The 12845-nt window shown below is 42.6% G+C and overlaps 2 protein-coding genes across 2 annotated transcripts; one reads left to right on the forward strand and one right to left on the reverse strand.

Annotated features, from left to right (window-relative positions):
* Positions 1-7547: 7547 nt before the first annotated feature.
* Positions 7548-8398, forward strand: LOC122003006 (non-specific lipid-transfer protein P5-like). Its single transcript, XM_042558432.1, has 2 exons — positions 7548-7926; positions 7992-8398. Exons 1-2 carry the CDS (start codon positions 7583-7585, stop codon positions 8041-8043), a joined length of 396 nt encoding a protein of 131 aa, XP_042414366.1. The 5' UTR covers positions 7548-7582; the 3' UTR covers positions 8044-8398.
* Positions 8399-8593: 195 nt separating this feature from the next.
* LOC122003005 (profilin-like) lies at positions 8594-12075 on the reverse strand. Its single transcript, XM_042558431.1, has 3 exons — positions 11839-12075; positions 9121-9258; positions 8594-8960 (listed from the first exon to the last, which is right to left on the reverse strand). The coding sequence occupies exons 1-3, from the start codon at positions 11959-11961 to the stop codon at positions 8826-8828; spliced, it is 396 nt and encodes a 131-aa protein (XP_042414365.1). The 5' UTR covers positions 11962-12075; the 3' UTR covers positions 8594-8825.
* Between the last annotated feature and the right edge of the window lie 770 nt (positions 12076-12845).

A 12845-nucleotide genomic window follows, 5' to 3' on the forward strand; every position in this document is an offset into this window, starting at 1 on the left:
ACGATTTTCTCGACCCCGAACGGGGGAGGTAAAAGATGGCATACTTCGGTCTGAGACCGGTGGAAACTATCTCAACCCCGAACGGGGGAGGTAAGAGATGATATATTCCGGTCCTAGACCGGTGGCGACTATCTCAACTTCGAACGGGGGAGGTAAGAAATCTGATAAGCTGGCCTGAGACCAGTGAAGACCGCCCGACCCCGAACGGGGGAGATAAGCCTTAAAGCCCGTAGCAATATGAGAGAGCAAAGTCCGCAGCAATAAAAAGAAACAAAGCACCGCATGTGAAGGGAGTAGTACCTATAGATGTAAGAGGACGCAAAACAAGTAGAGGATATAGAATAGTAGCAATAGAGTAAAGCGCCTATAGCAGTAAGAGGATGCAGAGCCCATGGTGAAGGATGCAGGGCCTGTGGCAGTAAAAGGATGTAGACCCTCATGGTAAAGGGTGCAGAGCCTGTAGTACACCTAATCAGGGAATTGGGCCCTTGGTCTCTGATTGGAGAGTAAGGCTCCTAGCCTGTAATCAAAGAGCGCGGTCCCGAGATCCTGATCGGGAAGTCGTACTGCAAGTCAATGATTGGGGAGCTGTGTCCCTAGTGTAAGAGCGGGGAGTTGTGTCCCAAGTATATGTGCGAGGAGCTGGGCCCCTAGTGTCCGATCAAAAATTGAAGGCCCTGGTCTTTGACCAAGGAACTAGGATTTTACTCTCTATTCAGGGAGCTATATCAGTTCCTATAATCGTAAAAAGGGAGTAGAGCTTGTAGCGTACCTGATCGGGAAGTCGTGCCAACCGGCTAAGGGTTTGTCTCAATCCCTAAACTCCCGAATACCCGTGGAGTCAGGGAAAAAACATAACGGAAAAACTAACCTGTCAGCCAGTTGAAGCTCCATTCGATCCCTTGACTCCCGAATACCGGTGGAGTGAGGATAGAAGATAATATGTCTGTCAAAATCCTCCGGGACTGTGATATGATAATGGCAGAGAACCTCCCGACGTTATCCCTCTTCACGTTCCGGAACAGGTTGTTGTGTTCCCACAGACGGCGCCAAATTGATCCCGTCCGGAAGCTGAGTCAGACGGACCGTCGGTTGAGGTGGCGAGAATGTTGACTGAGTCGCGACGTCCCAGAGGGGGTGTGCTGAGATGGCTCCCGTGTTGACCAAGTCTTCAGAAGTCTATGGTCAACGCTACCTGCAGCCAGCGATCGGGTTGACCCAGCCCCCGATACCTCGATGCTCGAGGTAGATCCAATGAATATATGAGTACAAGACTAAGCTATAAAATAATGAAATATGTATAGAATGTGAACAGAGAACGTACCCTAGCCCAGGGGGGCGCCCTCGGTTGGGACGCGACTCGAGTTGTCGATACCCAGAAGAATAGATGACTCCCGATCAAGATGAAGAGCTGGATCTGAAGACGCGAAGCAAGACGTGGCACAGGGCCGGAAGACAAGCTGCAGGTCGAGAGATAATAGTGGTACGCAGACCAGGAACTAATATCGGCACGCAGGCTGGGATAAAATATCGGCACGCAGGCCGGGAAACTAATATCGGTACGCAGACCGGGCAATAATATCGTCACGCAGGCCGGGACATAAGATCGGCACGCAGGCCGGGATACAACATTAGCACACAGATCAATACTCCATTGCGGCTCGAAGGCCGACACATAATAGCGATACGAAGAACGAGACATAGTGGCTCGATGGCCGACACATAGCAATGATCGGATCGGCACCGGAAGCGGCGGCAACGACAGTAGATAGGCCGGAGTCGGCTGTAGCGACGTCGATAGGGTGGCTGAATGGGCGTCGGATATGGCGAACAGTGATGATGAGAAGAGGACGGCTGTGGCGTGCCGAGAGGGAGAGAGGGGGACTGCTCGGGGGCGGCTCCGGCTGGAGGAGAGGAGGAGGCGGGAATGCAGCCGACGAGAGGAAGAAGAGAGAGAGAGGGGCGGCTCCGCTGCTGCTCCTGCTCTGGCGAGTCAATCCTGTGGGTTGAGGCGCGAGGGGGAGGGGGAGAGACTTGAGAGCGAGAGAGAAGGGGAGGGAGCAGTGGCCGACGGTGGCATCGCGAGGAGGAAGAAGAGGAGGTGCGGCCGGCGGCGAGGGAGAGTAGAGGAGGAGAAGAGGAATGGTGGTCGGCTCCGGCAAGGAGTTGAGCACCAGGGAGAGAAGTTGACTCCTCTCTTTTCTGGCGACTAGAAGCTTCTGCCGACGAGAGGAGAAGAAGAGAGAAGGAGAGGTGGCGGCTGGTGGCCGGCGTCGGCGCCGGCGAGAAGATGGGAGGGAGGAAGAAGTTGCTGGTGGCGGCGTCAATTACACGAAGAAGCTCCCGTGCGGCGGCGGCGACATAGGAGGTGGAGCGAAAGAGAAGGAGAGGGAAGAGTGGTGGAGGCCGGCGGCCGGGCGGCCGGCATCGGCGCCGGCGAGGGTGTCGCAAGAGGGAGGAAGAAACCTCTCTCCCTTCTGTTGGCGGCGGAGCCCAAACCCACGAACGAAGCCAGCCCCCTCCCCCCTCTGCTACAGTACCTCCCTTTGCCTCATAAAGCCCTAAGCAGCCAAAAGACCAAAATGCCCTCCTTTTCTCCCATAATTTCATCTCTGCCATTCTCCCATTATCCGTATTATATATTATATGCAAATCCATCCCAAACTACTGAATAATTGGACATGAGACCGCTGCACAGAAATCAACAACATAGTTGGTCTGGCATCTTAGCACATGATAAGTTGAATGACAACTTCGATAATAAGCTTCTGAATAAGATGTTAGACACAAATAATCTGCCGGAGATTTTAGGGGTATTAGTTGAATTCAAATAGCATTGATTTAAATTCAACTTACAGTAGAGATGACCTGAGCTGATAATCTTAGGCTGCCAGCAGGGGTTGGTTTTTGCTCCGAGCCGAAGAATTACCGAGCAAGAAGATCGGCTGAGCCACTAGTCTGTGTTGCCGAGCGGGCAGATCGGTCGAGCAGAGGGCAGATCGACCAAGCAGATCGTTCGAGATGAGGTCGGTCGGTCAGCCGGGTCGGCGAGTCGGTCGGTAAGCCGGGTCGGCGGGTCGGTCGGTCGGTCGGTCGGCGGGTTAGTCGGTCGGCCGGGTTGGCGGGTCGGTCGGTCGACCGGGTCGGCGGGTCGATCGATCGGCCGGGTCGGCGGGTCGGTCGGTCGGCTGGGTCGGCGGGTTGGTCTGTCAGCAGGGTCGGCGAGCAGCAGAACAGGTCTTGACAGAAAGGAAGACCAGGTCTGTTTAGAGTAGAATGACCAGGTCTGTTCAGAGCAGATCTACAGAACAGAAGACCAGGTCTGCAGAGCAGTCTCGACAGAGCAACAGGTCTTGACAGAGCAGCAAGGTCAGGAAAAATCCTGACCGGGCAAGCTGACTGAGGCCTGCAAGTAGCAGTTTCCTTGAAACAGATTCGCCCCCACCTCCGGCTGTGCTTTGAGGCTTATTTGGGAGGTCTGTTTCCCAGGATACCACGGTCTGACTGTGAACTCCACCAAGCACCGGAGGTCTCGGCGAACTGAGTGGTACCCGAATGCTACCGTGGGCAATCTGCCAAACAGGAGTTGCACAACAGAGAAGGGGAATGAGGAGGAGAGATTCTGCTTGTTTTTGCTGTGTTATCTACGTAACCTTTTGCCTGAGGTCGCAGTCTCCTTATATAGCCAGCTTTTCAATTGGCCGTTTTGATTATGCATTAATCTTTCTTTAATGCATCCGTTACACAAGCAGCAAAAAGATATATATGGCAAAATGTTGGTTGTTCCGCTTGGGCAAATTTTTGCCCCGACCGGTCCAGCATTCGTGTGCGTAGGTCGCGCTCGAGTCAACTTGGTTCAGTGCAATCCAGGCCCTGGATTTGCACCCCCCCTGCGCACCCACGCGTGAGAGAGAGTCTCTCCCCATGCATTTGTTCACATCCTCAATGCATGTGAATCAATATAAACCAACAAACTTGCCTTGAAACTTCCAATGTAAGACTAAAATCTCATTCACAATGGAGCTTCTTCTCTTCCACCTCTTCTCCATTCACACTTATTCAACATAAGAGTTGTTGATTTCATAAACCACAGTAGCATAGTCAGGCAACACAAAGGGCTGGGAAATGTGGATTTAAAAATGATGACAGTAAAATGGCAAATATCACCAATGATGAACTTTTGTTCCCCCCAACAGTTGAAAATAAATGAGCCAAAAATCAATCGTAAAATTTCATCTTTATGTTTGGACGTTTAAAATCAGAAGATAATATTATGCATCTATGCAAAAGTAAAGTTCAAGCAATAACCAACACTACAAAAAAATAATAAATTAGGGACAAAATTTTGGGATGAATAATTTTCGTCCCAAAATCGTAACAATTTTGGCGACAAAAAATAAATTCGACCTAAATTAGACACAAAATATGCAACAAAAAATTTTCATCGAAAATTCTGAACAAAAATATTTTCGTCTCAAAGTTCGTCCCAGATTCTGGGACGAATTCTGGATTCGTCCCCAAATCTGGATCAAGATCATGACTCCAATGCACTGGATCAACAACCAGTTAATACTCATAACTGTTGGGTTGCAAGGTTGCAAATATAGTCCTACATTGAAAACACATGAGAAATATCATGAATTTATAAAGAGAAAGATATCTCCATTGGAATGAGGCTTTTTGGGTAGAGCCCAAGAGCAAAATTATGAGGACTTAAGCCCAAAGTGGACAATAGTATATCATTATGGAGATATCTAAATTTTTTTTCGATTCTACAATTTGTATCAGAGCCCGGACTGCTAGAAAGTTTAATCACCGACTATGCACAAGAGCTATGGTCTGATTGAGTCATGTGGGTACAATATTGACCTCGAACAAAGAAAGTGGAGGCTCATATGTTCAGATCAAGAGGACCAGACACCAGGCAGGAAGTCCTGGTTGCGACTAGGCAAGGAAGTCCTAGTAGGTCGGGTGGACCGAGAGGCAAGACCAGACACCAGGCAGGAAGTCCTAGTTGCGGCTAGGCAAGGAAGTCCTAGTAGGTCGAGTGGATCGAGGAGCAGGAAGACCTAGTGGGTCGAGGATCGGACATGGGAAGGCTGTGATCCTTTGTTTGAGGTGGGGGATTGTTGAGGTTGCAAACATAATCTCACATTGAAAACATATGGAAAAGATAATGAGTTTATAAAGAGAAAGATATCTCCATTGGAATGAGACCTTTTGGATAGAGTCCAAGAGCAAAATCATGAGGGCTTAGGCTCAAAGTGGACAATATCATACTATTGTGGAAATATCTAAATTATTTTTAATCTTACAACAACTATTTATCATTTCATCAATAGAATATTTTTTTAAAAAAATAGCTACACCATTAAAAATAATCTCGCGGAGAAGATGAACCTCATAATCAATGGGAAGAAAATAATAAAAAGGATGGAGAAAGGAGGATAACATAAATTGTAAAATTTTCCTAACATGTAAGGTGAACAATCTATCATCGATCTAAACTTCTTTGGTAAAAATATCGGCTCCAATGGTGGCTTTGTACTGGTTGCTGAACTTCTTATTTACATATCTAACAAATACCATTCAAACCCAAATTACGCAACAAAAGAACCAACTTTCAGTCCAAGAGTAAGCTAAAAAAATTAGTAAAGCGTTTTGAGCGTACTGATTCATCAGCGATGTCTTCCCCACCCTAACAAAGAAGGCAATTACACAAAAGCGACATCAAAATATGTGTGTGTGCGCGCGCAAGGTACTTTTTGCTGGTGAACGAGATGGAAATATACCAGCTATACCTTGAGAATGATGACTTTGAGAAGCATACGCTGTCGGAGGCCATGGAGTCGGAGGCCGATGGAGTCGAGTAGAAGAAGTCCTTGAGGCCTCGCGATCGGGTTTCCTCCGCCGTCAAAGAAGTCCAGCATCCTTTGGTTATACTCTTTATTTGGAGGAAAATTTCTACAAATACATCGTAATTAGAGTTTAAATCATTGGTACTTGGATGACAATATGAATATCTTACTATGACATCATTAGCCCGGGACAAAAATGTATAATTAAATTACGTCAATAGAAGATTCGAAGCAAAGAGGTTTTCGACCGTTGGCACGGTTTGGTCGAAGTTTATTAAAACAAATAAAAATAAAAATAAAAATAAAAATAAAAATGATTCAAGAGAAAAAGTTTCATTTTACTCCTCATATTTTACCTTTTTTTTATTAAGATATTAAAATTTGCTCCTGTATAATTTATAAAATAAAACTATGTTGAAAGAAGGGATATCTTATTTTATTTTGTAGATTATAGGAGGTAAAATGTAGTATTTTAAATGGAATTTTCTCAATTCAAAAACTAAAAAAATTGAATGTATAAAAAATTTTAACCTCAAAACTTCAAATCAGATTATTTGGATATTAAAATTTTTTTGATATATTTACAAAAGGATAGAAATCAAAACGTGCGCTTCAAATTATGCATAGAGTAGAAAGGATGTTTTAAAAGAAAAAAAAAAAATCAAAGGATGCCTATTATATTATTTATTTCAATAATATTATTACTTCAGTGTTATTTAAAACAAAAAGAGTAAATTTCTTAACGGACCCTAATATCGACTCCACGGATATAAAAAAAGATAAATATAAATATATAAATATGAGGTCGAGAGATTAAACCTCAGTTCACGGAACATAAATCCTTACGTTCTGTATAACTCACCTCTCATCTATTTAACTCTCAGTCATGATTTACCTTTTCTTCTTTTTAGAACTTATATATATAATATTATGGCAACCCCCTTAATAGATATCATAATTATATAATCATTTTAAAATGATTTTAACAAATTTAAAATAATTTTAGTATAATTTGAACTAAGTTAATTTTGTATAGTAACAGCTACGTAAGTAGCTATTTCATCTATATAGTAACTACCCAACTAACTTATAATGCTATAATTATTTTAAAATAAGGGGTAAATTTTCAGTGAACATGTGTTCTCAGAAATTTTTTTTTCCCACCCTCTAACTATTTGATAGCGTATAAATTGGTCATATGATTTACCTCTTTTTATATAATTTGAGGATAGATTATAAGAAATGTTTGAGATGAGTATAATTATTTTTTTATTATTATAATTATTTTAAAATGATTTTGACCTATGATTTTACGAACCTTAAACAATTTTAACTGAGAAGATTGAGCATAGCCACACATCCCAGTGAGCCTACCAAAGGTTCTCGTCGGGTTAAGCCTCACATGATTCGGTCTTCGCCGTGCTGGTGCTTGTGCAAATATGCTAAAATCACGATCCAGCTCGAGCCCGACCAGCCAATCGGACTTGCAATTCCAACCCACTAAGCCCTTCTATTTATTTATTTAGGGTTGGATTTTTTATTCCTTGCGCCCAACTCCAACCGATCACGCGGATACCGCTCACTCCCTTCGCATGAGCATGACGCACCTGAATCCTCTTCTTCCACGGCTCCACCACCACCACCGTCACCACCACCGCCACCGTTCTATATAACAAACACCACTGCCACAGCCTTCACTCGCATCTCTCACGCATCGATCGCAAATGTCTCCCCTCGCCGCCGCCCGCCTCCTCGCCGTAGCTCTGGCGGTCGCCGCCGTCGCCGCCGCCCCGCATCCTTGCGTCACCTTCATGCAGTCGTTCACGCCCTGCACGTCGTACGTAACGGGGCAAGGACCCTCGGTGCCGGTGCCAGTGCCGTGCTGCGACGGCGTGAAGTCCATGGCCGGCATGATGACCACCCGCCCCGACCGCGTCGCCGCCTGCACGTGCTTCCAGGCCGCCGCCGCAAAGATGCAGGGCATCGAGTACGGCCGCGTCATCACACTACCCGGTCACTGCAACGTCGACGTCATGTTCGACTTCACCCCCGACGTCCACTGCGACACGTAAGCCACAAATCCATCCACAACGACTCAATTCAGATCGTTCTGATCGATCGTTTCCTTTGTAGGATTAAAGCGGCGGCGGTTGGGACGGGAGCCGAGGAGGAACAACACCTTTAAGATCACGAAGCCAGTGATCCACTTATGAATAAAAAGGATTTGAATCTGGAGCAAGAACAGGACTCCCTGTTCAATTGAATGTTGAGCTGAAGAACAAAATGCAATAAATAAAGGATTACAGAATTTACTTTAAAAAACATGTGTTGGTTTAGTGTACATTGATCTCCTCCTACTCAACCTTTGTGTGTTAGCGGCTTGCCACCGCGGTGGCCGGAGACGGTAGCACCGCCTCTCACTATGCTCACTGCGGTGGTCGTAGTTGCCGCTGCCCCAATAACACTATTGAAGTATCACTCATCTTTGATAGAGGTTTGATAGAAAACAATCCAATTTGTCTTCGACCGCCTCAACTCATTCACATTCTCCCATGATGATTCCCTTGATAATCACATGGAATGGACCAACTTCGACTAATTCTAACTCATCTTTTTCTATTGTTTTGATCTTTCCTAGCTTAAACAGTCTCAAATTATCTGATTGATGAACTAAAAGAACAAAAATATGGCTAATTACATAAACCAAATTTGAGAAGATATCGAAAAATAAGAGGTATACATAAACCATGTTCATTTCTCAACCTTGGCAAAGATACACACATGAATCACACAGAAATGCCAACTCCTAAATGCAGATGCAGTAGGAAAATCCAGTAACAAGATCATGCCAATGAACAGAAGTAGCAGATTTTAAACAATGTGCGACAGACTCCATGAAAGTAGATTGTTCAAGCCCATGCAAGGAATTATGGCAAATACCAGGATTTAAGTTCCGAAACACCAAGTTCAAAAACCTAGATCATAGAGATAATCACCAAGCCTCTCGACTACCATATTGCACTGCCCACCAGTCATCGGCTCATCGTATATACCGATTATCAAAGCGAGATTGGTTTTCTTGATAGTGATACCACCAGTACCCTGAAAGCATGTATGTAAATAAGATTTTGCGAATAGATCAAAGTTGGCCTAACGACTGAGTGATGGATGTTGGTCCATGGTATATAGGCAATGTTATTCTCTAAAAAGTAATTACAAATTTAAATGTTAGCATGATGGTAATATTATATGAGTCACTAACCTTCTTCCCTCGAATAACAGCACCTGGCTCGCCTTGGATAACCATGTACTTCAACCCACCAAGAAATAATCCAGTTGGAGCAAGAGAACCGGGTACATCAAAGTCAGTCATGATTGCAGAGATCTCTTCAGGTTTAAACTGTTTAGAAAACACAGAAGTCATTAGTAAAGATAAAACAAGATCAGAGAAACCATATCCATTGTAACGCAACTATTAGTAGGAAACAGAATCTGCAGTATGTATGTATATATATAGTTTAAGCTCAGACATTTTCTCTTCTTTCTAATAGTCAATACTGCACATAATGAATGAAACAACCTTCGAGAATTGAGTCTGGCAAGCAAGTAGAACACTGATACACATAACTACAATAAGGCAAAGAAAAAATACCCTCAACACAACAATCATAATATGCTACATCAGCACAAACATTTACATGTTTTTTATATCTGAAAAATATCTAATCACAATGTAATTAATGCAACATATGCGTATGTGCATTCAATTCCCATGCCATGGTAATTGATGGTAATATGTAAATCTTGTGTTTCTAATAGAATTCATTTGGTCTGAAATTTGCACATCATAGTTTTTTTAGTCAATAAACTTGGAACAATAGAACTCCACTGAGTTGATTTTCCTAAATATTATCCATAAGAGTATATGAAGAAAAGGACACAAGCTGGTATTTATAACAATCTCAATTTCTAAAAATTTAATCCTACAAATATGCTACCTTGGTTTATAAATCTGGATACCAGACAAACACTTCTGTTCAACATGCAAGCATCAACACTCATCTTGAAATGGGCATCAAATAGAGTAAAAATATGTTTAGGTTATAGTTAGCACATGAGAAAATTGCTGCACTTCTAAAGAAACTTTCTGAATATTGTTTCTACAAATACATTTGTGAAAAAGAAAAAATCATCCCTGGAAATAGATATTCAATGCAATTTGCATACTTAAAGAAAGTCAACTTAAAGAATAAATGAGCTCGAATTATTTGAGTGATGTATAGTCTGATGCATGACAAAACAATGCAAAAGAAGAGCACAATAGATGATAAATTGAAATAAAACAGATTAAGATGGTACAGGCATGTTCAAAGGTGACAAATAGACACTAAAATTAGAAGAGTTGAGTAGTTCTCAAAGGTGATAAATAGATACTAGAATTAGAAGAGTCGAACAGATGAGAGTGAAAAGTTTACAATGTAGAGGAAGATCAAAGAAATTATTAGTCAATATAATAAAAATAACTTAATTAATTGAAATATTAATATAAGTAAAAAATCTTGAATAAAGCACAATAGAAGGATTAGATTATGTAGCTGTCTTGAAATAGTTAGGATATGCACAACTTGAGATGGTGAAGAAAATGATGAGAGAACCTACTGATGAGAACAAAGCAGGAAGCATACAAATTTACTAGCCTACCAAACTGTAATGAACCTAGTTCACTCCCGAAAGGCCAAGGTGGGGAGGAATCTTGGAAGAAAAAAAAAAACCATCAAATGGAATTGACAACTTGGACCGAAACAAATAGTAATAGAAAAGGGTTTTAGTGGATCTTGAAGGGATGCAAAGACTCACTTGTGATAGGAGCACCAGCCAAAATGGAAGAATGAAAACACTTGTCAAATAAACTACCCTTGAATTAGTCAAAGGAAAACCAAGTAATTAAGACAATTGAAAATTTTAATCTATAAAATAACACAGGACGTAGCAAGAAAAAATGGCTATAAGAAGTTCTAATTATCAGTTCCTCTCTAATTCCTATACGCTACCATCCTTTTCTCTCTCTTCTATTCTATTTCTTAAGGAGTACAAAAAAATCTTCTCATGTTCTCTCTCTATGCAACTCTCAATCTCCTTTTCAAATCTGTATCTCATCGTGCATATCTCTCTTGACGTGGACAGAGCATGTTGACACCATCAACCTGAGGGCAACATTACTCACTCCCAGTTTATCCCTCACCACTGCCCTAAGCTAGCGGCATCACCATTGACCCATCGCCATTGGTGCCAACATCTCCTTATTGCTGCCCATGGTACCCGATCCCTGGAAGCGTAACACATACATGCTGTTCATACATCCACATACCCGACCTCCAAAATTACATGGATATAAAGATCCCCATGCATTTGACTTGGAAATATATAGGGATCGAGCTCATCTCTTCAATTGTCGCTGCTCACACTATCACATGGTTAACTATCGTCCCATGCAACTAAGCATTGCGCCACCACCGAAGATCAGCAAGTCCATTGTTTTCTCCGGATAGATATATACAAACCTGGTGATAAGCGGGCATGATAAATCAGCACGATCAATCATCGACGGCCGTAGAAACCGCGGCAAACATCGAAAACAGTCATATCCATCCAGAAACAGAAATTAGGAGAGTTATCTAATCCTACAATAAGAAATCTCCACCGTCAACTAGCAAGTGAAAACCCTAACCTCTAGAATCCAAGTCCAAAGTAGTCAACCGTCAGATCTCTAAGATCAATGATACAAAAACTCGCAAACTGAACTAAAGTCTCCCTCTTTTAGCAGTTAGACGTAGAAAGCCTCACATCAATCAAACTAGAAAATCAATCCGAAAGCAAAGACCAACAGACGGCGTCAGGGAAGCGGAGTTCAGATCCTCCTCGCCCTCCCCTCTCAATCACAAAATCAAATATCACCGGATCGGATCGGATCAGATCATACCTCGGGGAAAGAGGGGCTCTGGGCCCAGGGGCTGCCGTCGTGGCCGATGATCGCTGCGGCCTTGAGCTTCTGGCCGTCGATATCGCACAGCAGATGCTCGTCGACGTACGTTTGCCAAGACATCCTCTCTCCTTCTCTATCTCTTCCTCTTCCTCTCGCCGGCGGCTACTGCTGCTGGCTCTGACTTCCTCTCTTCTCCGATCTCTCTCACTTGGACAAGATAGCGAGACAAGGGGATTTATTTATAGCATAAATAAATAGCGTTGGAATTACGAAACCGCCACAAAAAGGAGAGAAATATCCGAGTTTATTTTCGTGATCTGAACGGGCGAGATCTCAAATTTCAAATATGGACGGTCGATATGGATTGCCAGTGGTGTTTTTTTCTCTCCATTTTCCTGATATTTATTTGCATTTAATAATTAGCCGGCCATATGTTAAATCAGAGTTCTGATCTTTTGATTCTCAATCTATGGTTTGTTCCCTATCTCTTTTATAATTAATAATTTGTACGTCGTATCGTGATTAAAATTTAGTTAAAATTGATTACAATTTCTCTGTAGATTGTATAGCACCGATCAGAAGACGGCTTGCCTATTGTATGCGATCTCATCTCTCTAGATCCAACCTATAATTTAGGTAGGAAAGTGAATTTAAGGAAATTACACGATTTTGAAAAGATTCCGACCGTGATTCAATATACAAATTATGAAAAAAGACCAAAACAAATCAAAAATTATAGATCAAAGGATCTGAACTCAATTTGAGACGACATTGTATTAAACTAAACTATCAATTTACTTATCCCGGGGTTATGGTAGAGTGAAAGGACGTATCCCAACTAAAACATATTTAGAAGGATTTTTTCTTTAAATGAGATTCGCAACCAAGAGATGCTGGACTTTTAAACTACTCGTCACAAATATTTAAAAATAAATAATTAATGGATAAAATTTTTTATAAATGATTATTTAAAAATCGTAAATTGATGGACTACTCATGATGAG

Source organism: Zingiber officinale, chromosome 7A (genome assembly GCF_018446385.1).
Source record: "Zingiber officinale cultivar Zhangliang chromosome 7A, Zo_v1.1, whole genome shotgun sequence".
NCBI classification, from domain to species: domain Eukaryota; kingdom Viridiplantae; phylum Streptophyta; class Magnoliopsida; order Zingiberales; family Zingiberaceae; genus Zingiber; species Zingiber officinale.